The sequence below is a fragment of the Morone saxatilis genome, unplaced genomic scaffold (genome assembly GCF_004916995.1).
Source record: "Morone saxatilis isolate NCDOM2014 unplaced genomic scaffold, NCSU_SB_2.0 Contig18, whole genome shotgun sequence".
Taxonomy (NCBI): domain Eukaryota; kingdom Metazoa; phylum Chordata; class Actinopteri; family Moronidae; genus Morone; species Morone saxatilis.
In genome coordinates this window covers 4,363,535-4,378,731 of record NW_023339740.1, presented here as the reverse complement: position 1 = coordinate 4,378,731, position 15,197 = coordinate 4,363,535, and the positions used below count along the sequence as shown (strand labels likewise).

Sequence of the window (15,197 nt, the reverse complement as noted above, 5' to 3'; positions counted from 1 at the left end):
AGTTAAATAGCAGCAGAGGTTGAATAGCATAGTTATGGTGCTTCTAGTTCCCCTAGCAGAATCCTGCCTAATATTTGCTGTAGTTAAGATTGTCTGAGGTGTTGTTGTGGTGCATGTTCAGCTGATTTAGCCTTTTACTGATTGAGGAACCGCCTGCACTCTCACACTGATTTATTGTTTAAAAGGAATATGTTCCCTTTTTTGGTGCAGAGTTTCTAATTATTAATCTAATTAATCATTACACTTTACTGGAAATTCCTACAAGGAACTCGAAAGCAAACTTAGCAGCAGCAGCACAAACAACAACTTTAAATCCATGTCCCTGTAGCTTTGTTATTCATGCAAACAACACTCAGATAAGATCAGTTAGTGATCTGTGATTTTGAAGAGATTATAAAGAGAGCAGGTGAGAAAAGTAGAGAAATGTGAAATAGCAAGTTTGCTTGTTGCTCTATCAGGGAGAGTCCATGAGCCACGTTCAGTTCCTGATTGAGTAAGTGAATTAGAGGCAATGTCCCTCCCTTCCTCTTTCACTCTGCCGTGTTGGTAAAGACTGACAGACTGACTGACACCGCCTGCTCCTGACAAACTACTGCTTCAGGTAAGAGTGGGTGTATAGTCACTGGAATTTACAAATATATTGTATATACTGTGGAGATTTTCTTACTTACTCTCTATCATGATGGTCCATTTACCACTTTAATCACATTAGATTCCAGTAGGGATAAGCTTTCTGAAGTGATTGCGATGAGTTGGGTGGAAAGGGTGTGCTTACCAGCTCAACTTCAACTGCAGTGTTATTTGGGTGGATATAATCTGACTTCAATAGTTCAGTTTTCGTACACTGAATGTGCAAAAATAGTACACGCATTTAGAAGCAGAGTTAAGAAGAAGTATTACGTGTTAAGAAATTGTGCTAAGAGGTTGCAATGTCAAAAAAAAACACACCTTCCCCCCTCTATTGCACTTCTGAGCCACATAGAAATGTCCTTAAGAGAACTATCCACTGGAGGTCACATGTCTTAGATTTTGTCAGTTCAGTCTGTCTGTAGCACTACTCAGTCTGTTCTTAGACACAGTCAGAGCCTAAATATTCTACACTCGCAACATACTGATCCAAGTTCAAGCAACATCACCAGGACAAAGAAAGCATGAGATAGACCTGGTTAGATGTTTTTCATTCCTCAACCATTGCTGGAGCTCTTGATTGTGGAAAAACAGCACGTGGCAGCCATTAAACCTGAAATATTGCTATTGTAAATGTGTCTTGAAATGCAATGACTTAAAGTGTGTTTTTCTTCTGTAAAGTCTTGAAGATTTCTACACTGATTGAACTATCCACGTTAAAAATGGACAAAAATGGCAGCCTTGCTGTTTCATCTCTAATTTAATCATGTGGTCATGTGGTTTCATGTGGCACTGACAGTCAGCTCTTTCACAAGCCTCCACTGAAGCAGGAATCCCCAGCCTAAGGCTGTGGTAACTGCTAGGGAAATAATGCACTTTTCACCCCATTACATTTATTTTTCATATCATGATTTTATATTTCAAAAATACCCCTAATCACCCACGTAACTGCGTCTCTGTGTAAACACACAGCTAGCTTAATGCTAAGAAAACAGTGCTGAAAATGTCCTTGTTGGAAAGGACAAACCACTTCCACCACTTCTGCAAATGTGACTTCACTGTGGCTCTTCAAGTGTTCACGTCTTCACAGTGTTTGAAGACAGAGCCTGAATCTCACATTGTCCTGATCATGGAGAGCAGTACAGGTGGATAATAATTAGAGAAGGAAAAGAAGGAACTATGCTATAAGGAGAGGCTACTGACACAAGTAAGGTGTGATGATGATCCATGAATGGTATATATTAGTGAAGAATAAGGAACCAGTAAAAGTAATTTATAATAAAAAGGAAAACACTCTTGGATTACTGCTTCCCAAACATTCTTTGCAGAACACAACACAAGCAAAAGGAGAAAGTTTTCCTGGTTTATGGTCATGGTCAATTTAAAAAAAAAGAAATCTTGTCCTTTTTATCTCCCGACAGTCAAGATGTTCCTGTGCTGTTGGCTGGCTCTGGTGGCTTTGATTCCTACGACCCTGAGCATCAATCCCGGGGTGAAGGTCAAACTAACAGAAAAAGGGCTTGAATATGGTAAGCACCAGTTTCTTATTTTAGTTAAAAGCAACAACCTTTCAGAGATTGATCATCAAATGTTCTTGCCTCTTGCTAGGCAGAGCCCTTGGAATGGCTACAATTCAGCAGAAACTCAAAACCATCAAAGTGCCAGATATGTCAGGGAAACAGAAGGTGTCTCCCATTGGCACGGTCCAGTACAGCCTGACAAAGTATGGCTCCCCTTTATCCAACTTCCTGTCAATTCTCTCAGATACTTAAGGTGGTATTTCCCTGAGTTCCTTTACAAACAAATGTTGTTTCTTCCAGTATGCACATAGTGAATGTGGGATTACCAAAGTCTGCAGTGGATCTAGTGCCAGGGACTGGTGTCAGACTGTCCATTAGTAACGCCTTCATCAGTCTGCAGGGAAACTGGAGGGTCAAGTACCTCAGAATAATGTGAGTAAGAAAAGATTTCTTCCTTCTGCAGCGCAGTTAAATCCATTTTATGATATTTCTGGTGCAGCAGTGACTCCTCTCTCTCGACAGAAAGGACAGCGGCTCTTTTGACTTGAATGTGAACGGACTCACTATCACCACAAGTATTGACATCAAGAGTGACGAGACTGGCCGACCTGCGGTCAGTAGTGTAAACTGTGCGGCCACTGTCGGCAAGGCGAGCATTAAATTCCACGGTGGAGCCAGGTAAAAGAAACCATGCTGTGTACTACGTTTGAATCCTCATGTGAGGGAATGGAATGTGAGTTTTCAGTTGTACTTCTCATGCTTGACGTACTGCATTCTCCCCTAAATCCTGTGTTTGCTTTTTGTTTCAGTTGGTTATACAATCTCTTCAGTAAGTTCATTGATAAGGCTTTGCGAAATGCACTGCAGAACAAGGTGAGGGCAACGCAGCCTTATACCCACTGTTTGATGATAACCATTCCTCTCTAGGGTTGCTTTCACAAAGTCTCTTATTTTGGCACGAGGAATCCTCCTAAATGCAGCTAAAAAGTTCCCAACTAGGAATTTCCTCTTTGGCTGATGTGTTCACAAAGCTGCTGAGAGCAACTTTTACAAAAGAACTGAAAGAAACCATGGAAGAAGTATTCACAACCCGTTCCCACTCGTCAAATACTGACGCAAGCGGCCTTCAGTTGCAATCTGCAACGTCACTAAATCCTTCACACTGGTCCTTCAAAGCAGCTACAAGGAACTTTCATTTTGGGTTGATTCCTCGTTGTCTGATTACAAGGAGTATCTGACCGAATCGAAATAGCCAATCTTCTTGCTGATGGTCTTTTGTTTATGTAGGTCACACAGAGGTGTCAGTATTAAACTGAGGCTGTTTCATAACATAACATAAGCTAAAAATTCCTTGTTGTGTGTTAAGTAAAATACCAAGGCAACAATGTAAAACTACTAAATTCAAATTCAGTCGGGTTCAGGTTTTGCAGAAAAATGGCCCTTGTGAGTGTCATTCCATTATTAGATTGCTGACAGTGCTCTATCAATGTGTAAGCAGCATTGTGTGTTCTTTATACAGTTTAATTGTTTGGTCCCGTGGTTCCCAACTTTGGGGTTAAGGCTCCCTCCAGAAGGAAAGACAAATACATAAGTCCTGATACACAAATTTGTGTTAATTTTTAGGATTTGTTTTGTTTGTTTTTTGTTAAACATTAGATAATTTTACCTCTTTGGGTCTTGAACAGTAATTTAAATAAAACCATCAGAGACGTTTAGAGGGGAAATCAGTCTTTCAACTAGTTACTGTCATATATAAGGCGTCACAAGCCAAAAACACTGGATATCACCAGTTAATTCTTCTAAAATGTTTATTGAGTGTGTTTTTATTAAGTATTTAGTAACTAGTAACTACATCTGTCAGATAAATGGAATGGAGTAAAAAGTACATTTCCTTCTGAAATGTAGTGGAGTAGAAATATAAAGCAGCAGAAACTGTGACTCAAGTAAGTAACTCATAACTGTGCTTGACAAATACTTTCCACCACTGGCACATAGGTGTAATGCAAATATGCTCTGTGAATTACTCTTAAAACCAAAAACGTAGTAGAATCTTGAAGTCTCAACTTCCTCTCAACTCGGCCAGTTGGGAACAACTTTTTGTCTTAGAATGCTTTGTGAATACAGCCACTCCAGAAAATAAGCTTTCAGAAGAGTGCAGAAGAAGAAACTGCAATCATACAGATCTGACAGAAAAATTTGTCTGAATTCAGTAACTAAACTAAACTGAGTCAGACATCATCACAAAATAGCAGTAACTGTTGATGAAACATTCTTTTAAAGGAATATATTCCCCTGTTGTTGGTTTACTGAGAACAGTTTGATTCTGAAGAGCTCTGTATCCATTCTGGGGGGCTTTTAAGAGTTGTTTTCTCCAGTCAGAAATTACTGTGTAACAACAAGTTTGTTCTGGACTCCAGGAATAACTGTTTCTCTGTTCTTTACTGTTGCAGATCTGCCCTCTGGTGGCTGATGCAATCTCTGATTTGAACCCTCATTTGAAAACTCTCAATGGTAAAACATTCTCTTTATGTCAAATATTTCGATGTTTCATTGATGCTGAATATCTGAGAGACTTTCTACCTTTCTGCAGTTTTAGCCAAAGTGGACCCATATGCAGAGATTGAATACTCCATGGTGTCATCGCCCACAGTTTCTAAATCTTCTATAGACTTCAGCTTGAAGGTAACAAATTGTATACTGTACATTTTATATATCTGAAGTTCAGTTAATAAAGAAATAGACAGTCATGGCACAACCTTTCTTTGCCATTTAGGGTGAATTTTACAACATTGGGAAGCATCAGGAGCCTCCATTCTCCCCCAAACCCTTTTCCCTGCCGCCCCAGATCAACAACATGTTGTACATCGGTGTGTCTGCCTTCACCATCAACTCTGCAGCCTTCGTCTACAACAAAGCTGGAGCCCTCAGCCTGGCCATCACAGATGACATGGTGAGCTTCATCCTCTTGATTATTCCCTAATTATATCTACTTTCATGGTGTCGTACTGACCTACAACCTTACTGGCTCTGTCAGATCCCGCAAAGTTCTCCCATCCGACTCAACACCAGAACGTTTGGAGCCTTTATCCCGCAGGTGACAATACAGTATGATGGTTTTATACTACGCGCTATCTTCTTCTGCAACCGGTCAGCTATATCTCGGCGTATTTTCAGATTGCCAAGCGTTTCCCAGGTCTGATGATGAAACTGCTGGTGAAGACGGTGAAAGATCCCATCATCACTTTTGAAACCAACAACGTGACGGTTCAGGCCATTGGGACGGTGACGGCCTACGCTATCCAACCCAACGCCACACTTTCCCCTCTCTTTGTCCTAAACATGGTAGGTTACACAACTGGGAAAAAAGCCAGCTGTGTTGTTTAGAAAAATGCTAAAACTCTCTCACCATATTGCCTTTATAGGACACCAGTGTCAGCGCCCGAGTGTACGTCAGTGGAGTGAAGCTGGCTGGAGCTGTCACCCTAAACAAGTGAGTTACTAAAAAAATCACTTCTTGTTCTGAGAAGAGAAAAATGGGGCCAAAAGGTCCCCCTAAAGATGAAGATCACAGTCTAATTTTGCCTAATTTGCACAGAATGGATCTGACCCTGGGGACAAGTTATGTGGGAGAGTTTCAGGTGAGAGCTCAATTCTAAACACGAGTCGCAGTGTGTACAATCTGTACCAACCTAACAGACTAATCCTAACCCTAACCTGCAGGTGGGATCCCTCGACAACATCCTCCAAATGGTCCTCAAAGTGGTAGTGATACCTAAACTGAACGGTGAGTCCTTTCATTTTCAGTTTGTACTGTCTATAAATGCTCTACTGGCGGACTTCAGTTGATTCTGAACTCTGCAGCTAGCGTGCTATATAAAACAGAAAAGAGAGAATATGTTAAGCCAGTTGTGGTCAGGCTGCACTGGCTTCCTGTAACTCTTAAAATTGATATTAATTAATTTCTTATATTCAAAGCTAAAAACAGCCTTTGATAAAGTTTTCTTTATTATTTTATGTCGCATCACACCCTCTTTGATCATCCTCCTCTGTTAATTGAATAAACGTCCTTACACCCCCGTCAGAGGAAACTGGGATTGTGGCTTTCTGTAAAGCAGCTATAATAGATACATTTAATAATAATAATAATACTACTAATAATAATGTATTAAATGACAATGGGAAAACAATATGAAAGAGGTCACTCATAGTGTTGAACTTACACCTTCATGGAGCTCAATAGTGAGTTTCAGCTCATCGTTTAGCTGTTGGCCCACACAATTACTGTTTTGATTCACTTCCACTGTAAGAGTTGTTTTCAGCCTCAGCAGGCAGCTGTTAAAGAAAAACCCACCATACACTACCTGCTCAGCAGCAAACAACAGACAGACACAGTTAGAGACTAACTGGTGAACATAGTGGAGCATCTAGCAGCTAAAGAGCCAGATATTTCCTTCAGGAGTTGGTGAAGACCAAAAACAGTGCTAAAAGAGAGTGACTTTTGGACTTCAAATGAATGATAATGTTGCATTGTGACTGCTGGATGTGTAAATTTACTATTTGCTATAGTTTGTCATATAAACATGAAAGATGATGTTGCATTCAAAACTTGTTTCTGCTGCCCCCAAGGGGAGAACAAGTTGCGGTAAATAAAAAAAATAAAAGACTATTATTAAATTTCTAGATTTTTATTGATATTCAGGTTTTTAACTTTTAGAAGTCGAAACTAGTTTTTTGTTAGACAACAATGTCTGGATGGTTGCATGAATATTTTCTTTTGTATTTTTTTGTTATATTTAATTAGATTGCACCAGTTCTAAACTCACTGATTCCTCTTAGATTAAAGTTTATTTGAACAGTGTGTGTTGTAATTCTTGGTGTAATTCTTTTTTATGTTTATCTTTTTATATAAAGCACTTTGAGCTGCATGGCAAGGCATTGTTCCATGTAATTAAAATTAAACAGAAATCCCCTGATAATAATATCACTATAATGTTTGCCACATTGGATTTTTGTAACCAAATGTATGATTTTCTTCTTCGCAGTCCAACTTGCCAAGGGATACCCACTTCCTACACTTGGAAAGATGAAGCTTGTGAACACTCAGCTTCAGGTTCTGAAGGTCAGAGACTATCTGCCATAAAACCCCAAGTTTTTAAGCAAGCTGCATTTATTATATGATATGGATTTTAATGAGAGCAGTGGACTTAGTAGAAAACATCAGCATTCATCCTTTTCAAAGCTGTTACTAACTGCTATTGCTGTGCTGTCTTTGTCTCTAGGACTATATGCTGATTGGGACAGATGTTCAGTTCACGGGTTGAATGGAGTTCCTGGAAACTCCCAGGGTTCATTTCTGCACTGGGGCATCCCACCATCAAGACACAATCACAACCTGTACGGCTACTCAAGAAGAAAAAACAAATGATGCTCTACACGCCTGAGAAATATGTCACAAAAATCCTGTTTCTCTCCTTAGATTTTTTTTATCACTCTTCTGTTTTTTTTCTGTTTTTTTTAATACTGTTTTTCTTTTTCTTTTTCTTTTAAATGTGAACTCAGACGAGGTTTTGTAAATATAAAACGCGGATGAGGGCAGTGAACGGGGATTATTGCAGTTGTGTTAGAACAGGACACAGTCTGAAGGACAGGGTTTGAAGTTTCTCACGGCAATCATCTCTTTTTGCAATAACATGCTCCTTCCAAAGCAGATCACAGCACTTTCTGCTGCTGACTTTGGGCAAATTCTTTCTCAAACTTTCTGACTTTGTAGCTCACGGAGCGATTCTACAAATGTGCTGATCCATGACATTTTTACTGCAGTTTGGAGAGTCCCATGAAAAAACAATGCCAAGACATCAATCAAGCAGCCCCGCTTCAGACAAAGCAAATCAGCCACAGTAGTTTGTACTAAACAAACACTATAATTTACAGCATCCTAACAGGGTTCAGTTCAATACGTACAAACACATAGGTAGTACTGACTGTATAAATAACACAATTGGACAATGCGGTTTTCATAGTTCATAGGAAGACCAAACTCCACATAGTGTCAAAGTCATTCAATAGAAGAAATCAGTGTGCTACTTTGTTTCCTGTGGTGTCCCCTGCTTCCATCAGGGGCCCGTTTTAATGGCCACATGTTCATCCAGCTGATGTCTGGGCAGAGCCTCATAGTGTGTCACTGTCTCTCTCAGGGAGCTGTGACTGAGGGCTCGGCCTTTCAGGGTCTGGGAGTTGGCCGACAATATCTGTATTAAAAGACACAAATCATCAAAGAATGCATGAGTGGATGAAGAAAGCTTTGAAAGTATCAGATAAGGCCTTCAAGTTACTGACTGCGACCTTCCTACTGTACCATTGACAGGCAGGAAATCGTTTATTAATGCTAGAATGTTTCACCTTTTTTAGGATGCTTGGTGTGTCACATGTCAACATGAGATTTACATGATTTAATTAAAAGGTGTGCCTAGACCTGAACACTTGAGCATGAGCATTACTGGATGTTTGAGAGCGATAGAGAAAAATCTGATAACAAAACATCAACAAAGAAAAATGTAAAGCCCCTGGAAACTAAATGTTAAGTATTTGTCCAGAACATTAAATATTTGTGACTAAGCAACAATCAAAGTATAAAAAAACATTGTTAGGTATTATTAATTAAGAGCTTATGAACACCTAAACCCCCTATAAGGAACTTTGTGTTGATTCTGGGGCCCCCTGTGAACAAAAGCACTAGTGTTTCCACCTCCTCATTTGATTGATTTCAAGGGGAATCTGAAACCCCTTGTAGTAGGCTGGAAAAGCTCAGCTAATGCTTCATCAGGACGGTGTGGGTGTGGCTCATTGAGACATTTTATATGTTCCCATTATTCACTATCAGCCAATCAATGCCAATCTATCTGTGATAAACTAAAATATAGCTCTGTTTTGAATAAAAACTTAACAACGTGTTGATTCTTTAAAGATGTACTATCTATAACCAAAGCTTACCTTCACCAGCACGTAGTCTCCAGCATTGACCGGTGCAGTGTTGGATTCTGCATTCTGAGCAGCAACATCCTCTTTAGGGAAAATCACTTTTATATTACCGTCAGTTCTCCCACACAGGTCCTTGGCAGATCTTTTACTTTCCTGCATAAAATGGAAACCAGAGATGAGCGTTGTTGCCTGGTAACAGGTTACAGTAACCCAGTACAGTTATACAAGACTACTAGCCGTATCCATGGTGAGCAGTGTTACTCATTACTAAACCAATTTCGGTATTTCTATAGGAGCCAATCATTTTCCGGTAGGCCTAATTTTGACTCTCTATGATTGACTTTTGAATGATGCAGGGTTCATGATGATATTTGTACACTCCACACTAGCTCGCTTTCATGTAATTCATGTGAATCTCATGGTGGCACTAGAGGATCAACAGAGACATTAGGAATCACCTTTAGGGCAGCATGAATATGTGTACGTTTAATGGTAATCCATCTTATAGACCAACACACCGTTACTGAGCCAGGCCATCTTTAGAGCAACGCCACGGCTAAAAACAATAAAACTGTTGTTATTCTGCCCTTTCTGCTATTACACCATTCTTAAAAAATAGCCAGTGCCATCTCAAGCTGAGCTATCTTTAACACAGGTAGCTGTACAGAGAGGCAGCAGTACCTTTTTCTGGGGAAGATTAATAAAAATGTTTGTTTGAGCAAACTGTCAATTCATGCATTTTCTAAGGGGGGTGAAGGACGGATCAGCCGTGCTTGCAGTACTCACTCCCTCCACCAGGACAAGCTGTGTGCTGCCAATGAGAGCCGCGTTGACCCTTGCAGCTTCCTCTCTGAATACACGGTAGCACTCCGCCAGCCTCTGCTGCTTCACCTCTGCTGGCACGTCATCTTGTAGCCGATGGAAGGCGTGGGTTTTCTGAGCGAGGAAACCAGCAGAGCAGTTACAAAACAAACTACCTGACCGACTGAAAAGAATGCTTGATAATAACAGCTGGTTTTCATTCTAAGATACAGAACGTCTTTTGCGCCCACCTTTCTCATACTGTAAGCAAACAGGAAGCCCACGCTGAAGCCCACCTCTCTGATCAGAGACAGAGTCTGCTGGTGGTCGTCCTCTGTTTCTCCACAGAAGCCTGAGATGAAGTCACTGCTGAGACTCACCTCTGACACACAGACATATTAATGTTAAACAGAGATCACTCACTACTTTCTCAAGTTGGTAATACCAAAGCAAATGCCCTTAAAGTCAGATGTAAGTAGAAGTAATATTCCTCACTGTGTGCAAGTGCAAGAGTTGAAGTTAGAGAAGTTACTGTTAATCATAAACTACTGATTAAAGTGAGACCCATAAACAGGTTACATTCCACCTTTTAATACTGATCTACTTTTAAGTGTTTTGACTTCTTCTTGAGTAAAATACTCGAGTACTCTTTCCATCTATGCAAATTAAAGGAACAAATTAAAGCTGGGGCAGGCAGCTTTTTTTGGGGCATCATTGGGCAAAAATCCCATAATAACCTTTCAGCATATTGTAATTCTGAGTGGTCTGAGAAAAAACTACACTTGTGCACCTCCTAGCCTGTGACGGAAGACTCTGTGTGCAATCGCGGATTCACTTCATACAGAGGGCGTTCCTATTGGCTGCCGTTAGAACTTGTGGGTTGAGTGGGAGGGGCTTAGCAGAGTGATACGAGGCAGAAGGTTTTGCATAGGTTTGTCCACTGCAGCTTTAATTCTGGTTTTCATAGCCTACCTGGGATAATCCTCTTGATGTTCTTCACCAGGTCAAGGTAGGCCTCTCTCGTGTAGCTGTACATTTGATAAGAAAAGCACATGTTAGAATATTTTAAGAGACTCTTAAACAAACTTTTTCCAGCTGAATTACTTTGGCAATTTAGTTTGGAAACAAGCATAGTCGTCTCTTACCCACGGCGCATTGCTTTTAGGACCTTGCTGCTCCCACTCTGGGCCGGAAGGTGGATCTGCTGACAAATGTTGCCTCGCTCCGCAATCAGATGCAAAACCTGTCGACACCAGTACACAGACCAGGTCAGGAATATACAGAACTGTACAACGAACGGGGGCCGTCTATACTTGGAAAGCAACACTGGCTTGTAATAAGGACTGAATCATGTACCTCGTCAGGGAAATCTTTGGGATGAGGGGAAGTGAACCTGATCCTCATGTCAGGATCGATGCGGGACACTCGGTCCAGCAGGTCGGAGAAGCGCAGACCGCCCTGCTTAGTTCTGTAGACGGTCTTAAAGCCCCGGCTGAGCTGGGTCAGGTCTGAGCTGCAGAACTGTTCTTCTGACGTGTCTCTGTAGCTGTTCACGTTCTGACCCAGCAAAGTCACCTCCTTCACACCCTGAACAAAAACACCCAGCGCACACACACAGTCAATCCCATTCTAGTCTTGCTATCAGTGCATGTCTTCCTGTATTAAACAGGTGTAGCAGTTTAGCTGGCCGACTTCAGTGTTGAGCTTATAACTCGCCTGTTCCGACAGCATACGAACTTCCTCAAGTATGGAGCTGACAGGTCGACTCCTCTCTCTCCCTCGGGTGAAGGGAACGATGCAGTAAGTACACATGTTGTCACAGCCTCGCATGATGGACCTGGCAGCATAAAAGATGCACACTAAGTCATCAGAGGTCGTAGTATAAAGACAAAGTGTTGCAGAAGAAAACAGGAGGACAGCAGTTGGTGATATAGGGTGAGTAACTTCCTAAACATAGCTGCTAGGTGAACAACGTACACAAAAGCACTGCGTCCCTGAGGAGCGTGGTGGACAGGCATGACGTCAGCGTAGGTCTCCTCTAAGGACAGCAGCACGTTGCTTGCCTGTTGACCTCCGTCAGCTACAGTCAAGAGGCGGGGAAGGTCCCGGTAGGCGTCTGGACCTGCGAGAACATCTACCAGCTTCTCCCGCTCCAAAAGCTCCGTCTTCAGCCTCTCTGCCATGCACCCTAAACACACACAACCACCAATGTGTCTGTGTAGCCTCCGTTGAGAGTGAAATGTGTGCACTATTGTGAGCTAACTTACCTAAAATCCCAATTTTCATTGGTGTGTGGGTCTTTAACCGTTTCTTCTTCATCGCTGTCAGTTGTTTTAGTCTATTCCAAATTGTTTGTTCAGCTTTTTCTCTGTCAAGAGAAGAGTTGGAGTCTCTCCGTTAGCTGATGATTTCATGTGTGTGGTCTCCTGAAAACCTTGCATTGCCTATTTTAGCAGATGAAGCGCGCTGCGGCTGAGCACCGAGAGAGACTGTCAACGCACCAAGGGGACCCAGACGTTCTGATGTCGCGCGTTGTGGTGGACTCTGGCCGCTGTATCTGTTGGCGTGTGGTGGAGGCAGAAAGCAGGGGCGACATGCGTGAGAGCGTCAGCTTTGGGCTGCTGGTAGGAAGAGGATGGTGCCAGACATGTGGTCCAGCGAGAGTGTGGGCTCGACATAGTTCAGGTGTAGCCAAGATTAAGATGCTCAGACAGGAGTGAAGGCTCGTACTATGAGATAGAAGTCGTTACGTGTTTGAAAGTATCGAGCCGTTATGGGAGCACGTTACCAGGAGGACAACATCTGCCTGTAGGCACAATGATTATTTTAAACAGCTGTTTTGACTGAAATGATGTTAAAACTGTATAGGAATAAAGTTCTCCTGTACCTCGCTTAAGTCCACCGTGCGCTGATACCCCTTCCTCTGTAGGATGGACCAGGCAATCTCTGTGTCGTTTACATTCATTTGACATCCATAGGTCTCAAAATACACTGCAATATTCAGACAGAACACAAGTTTAGCATTGGTCCCAAACAATCTAAATGAATTTCAAAGCTGTCAGTGATGCAGACTAACCTTTCCTTGAATTCCCCATCTCCAAGTCCTCAGACAGATAGCTATGTCTGTCACACTCTCCATCTGCAGCATAAGTCTTGTTAGTAACTGAAACTCCTTTGATGAAATCCTGGAAGCTTGGACCAGAGGATATCTGGGACTTGAACTTGTCTACAGTTGTCTTCCTCTCTCTTGAAGTCACACTGGTGTTAGCTAGATTAGAACAATGTCTGGGGTGGATACACCTGATGGGTACCCAGTGTGGGGGAATGGAAAACAGGGGTTTTAAAGTACTGAGGAGCCCCATGTTTAGTTAGCTAGGTAGGCTCTGAAGCTATCTGTCGTTGTTATACCGTATACTGTAGTTAACTAATGTTAACCTACAAAGTAGCCAACGTTTGGTCCTTGTTTATCTTACTGTACAACTGCTGTATGTGCTGGCTACGTTGGATAAATGTCAACCAGGGTTACTGCTCATGTGGAGCCAAAGAGGTCTGAATGTCAAGAGGAGTATCTCCCCGTTTCAAAGGGACGTTATGGGAACCCGGGAAAAGCGTTTAGCTGTCAAAACTATGAACGCTGCCAGGTAATAATGACAGTTTGGGTGACTGTGGAAGACGTCCTGCCTTATAGCAGCTCATGTTCAACTACACCAACTATCATGGAGAATATTTGTGCTTCACATGAACGGCCCGCGCGTCAAACAGATGCCACTGTTCCTTTAAACAATTTACAGACATGGCGTCTCGAGCCACTTTTCCCAGACGATGTTATTGTTGCACTGTTGGGTTGAATTATGAGGCCCACGACAGAAAACATGACGGTGTAGTGCTGAACTATGTCCCGCTCAACAAACATGGAAGTAGACGACAGATAGTCCTCTCACATCGCCGACAGTCCGTTTGCCAAATATGTCCCCCGGTACGTCCAATTTCTCGGTCCGTCTAAAAAAAAAAAAGAAACTACTTGACGTCATGAAAACGTTCCGGACGCGGACGGAAAGCTCCGAAGTGACATTTTAATAAATCGATTCGTCTTGAATCAGTGTCAAAAGCTGGGCACTTATTGGTGGGAGAGATGCGGTTCACACTTATTTTTCACGTTATGGTGCAAAACTGGGATCCGAGGATGAGGGGTGGGGGGAGGGGAGGAGTGTGGCAGCTTCAAAGTAATAAACAGTTCCATTTTATATTATTTAACTTCTCCTCATAGAAATAATCCCAGTGCCAGTCTGTGGCCCTGCAGTCAATGGCCTAATAGTCAATGAAACATAATGTCTTTTCTAAAAATGTGTCAGAGAGCTGTTTATTCAAATGTTTATGAGGTCATATGTGTTTTTCACTTTTGTATATGTTTCTGTATTGTTTTTGTTTATTTGTTTGTTTTTCCCACCAGGTTAATGGACAAAATCCTTTGAAATGAAGGTCAATAGATGTGTTTGTATTTCCTTAACAATCAATGGCTGTAGACACATTATTTTAAGGAACAATTTGCATATGGCTGCTAATGTAATTCTGTTCTCAAAGTTACATCTAATTTCATTTTCAACACTGTAAACTCATCCTGTCACATTTGTACTTTTATGTCTTATTTGTTGTATATTAATTGTTTGCAATAATTCGTTTTTCTTTCAATATAGTATACTATGTATTAGTAGTATGCCATTTATTTTTTTTACCATTTTACCACCCTTTTTTCTACATTCTATATAATTATACTTATATTGTAATTCCTGTTGTTCATGCCAGTAAAGCAAACTTGAATTTGAGAAAGCCAGACAAGGAGAAAAAGAAAGAGAGAGCATGCAGACAGCTCAGCTCAAGGAGAGAGGGAGAGAGGGAGAGAGAGATCATGTGTGATGTGGGAGTGACTGGGAGCTACAGGTTCAGTATAAACTGACCATGGATGCAGGGGTAACAAACAGAACTGTTCCACTGTTTCTTTTGTCCGGTCCTCTTCTGGCAGTGAGGGATGATGAGAGTGGAGGGCACCAAATAAAGAGGAACTGCAGGGGCTCTCAGAATCCGAAATCAGATCTGAAATATCTCTATCTAACTCTTCCACCACGTGTAAAGGTAATGAGTATATGAAACATTTTTCATGCCTGTTCTTTGACCGGTTTTAATATTTTAAATGAAATGTTGGTGTTTTCCATCATGTCTCAGCCTGCTGCAACTTCAGTGCCTTGTGCAGAGCGATGAGCCTGGTTGAGAGGG

General features: G+C 41.6%; 2 protein-coding genes across 2 annotated transcripts; one reads left to right on the top strand and one right to left on the bottom strand.

Moving 5' to 3' along the window:
- Window positions 1–499: 499 nt before the first annotated feature.
- Window positions 500–9,110, top strand: LOC118328540 (bactericidal permeability-increasing protein-like). The gene is made up of 16 exons (XM_035662307.1): window positions 500–601; window positions 2,049–2,156; window positions 2,236–2,350; window positions 2,448–2,579; window positions 2,670–2,825; window positions 2,957–3,020; window positions 4,598–4,658; window positions 4,738–4,829; window positions 4,921–5,097; window positions 5,182–5,241; window positions 5,322–5,489; window positions 5,570–5,637; window positions 5,743–5,785; window positions 5,868–5,931; window positions 7,190–7,266; window positions 7,427–9,110. Exons 2-16 carry the CDS (start codon window positions 2,054–2,056, stop codon window positions 7,466–7,468), a joined length of 1,422 nt encoding a protein of 473 aa, XP_035518200.1. The 5' UTR covers window positions 500–601; window positions 2,049–2,053; the 3' UTR covers window positions 7,469–9,110.
- cdk5rap1 (CDK5 regulatory subunit associated protein 1) lies at window positions 7,943–13,523 on the bottom strand. Its single transcript, XM_035662308.1, has 13 exons — window positions 13,003–13,523; window positions 12,814–12,917; window positions 12,696–12,732; window positions 12,194–12,292; window positions 11,904–12,114; window positions 11,643–11,763; window positions 11,283–11,513; window positions 11,072–11,169; window positions 10,899–10,954; window positions 10,178–10,308; window positions 9,912–10,061; window positions 9,138–9,278; window positions 7,943–8,395 (listed from the first exon to the last, which is right to left on the bottom strand). The coding sequence occupies exons 1-13, from the start codon at window positions 13,286–13,288 to the stop codon at window positions 8,261–8,263; spliced, it is 1,800 nt and encodes a 599-aa protein (XP_035518201.1). The 5' UTR covers window positions 13,289–13,523; the 3' UTR covers window positions 7,943–8,260.
- Between the last annotated feature and the right edge of the window lie 1,674 nt (window positions 13,524–15,197).

What these genes read in the sequence shown, in the direction of transcription:
- cdk5rap1 (XM_035662308.1), bottom strand. Translation starts at nt 13,288, where the DNA reads ATGGGGCTCCTCAGTACTTTAAAACCCCTGTTTTCCATTCCCCCACAC. An exon ending in GATGGGGAATTCAAGGAAAG is followed by an intron (nt 12,918 to 13,002) that starts GTTAGTCTGCAT and finishes TGAATATTGCAG; the next exon opens with TGTATTTTGAGACCTATGGA. An exon ending in CTAAAAGCAATGCGCCGTGG is followed by an intron (nt 10,955 to 11,071) that starts GTAAGAGACGAC and finishes TCAAATGTACAG; the next exon opens with CTACACGAGAGAGGCCTACC.
- LOC118328540 (XM_035662307.1), top strand. Translation starts at nt 2,054, where the DNA reads ATGTTCCTGTGCTGTTGGCTGGCTCTGGTGGCTTTGATTCCTACGACC. An exon ending in GTCAAGTACCTCAGAATAAT is followed by an intron (nt 2,580 to 2,669) that starts GTGAGTAAGAAA and finishes CTCTCTCGACAG; the next exon opens with AAAGGACAGCGGCTCTTTTG. An exon ending in AGTGATACCTAAACTGAACG is followed by an intron (nt 5,932 to 7,189) that starts GTGAGTCCTTTC and finishes TCTTCTTCGCAG; the next exon opens with TCCAACTTGCCAAGGGATAC.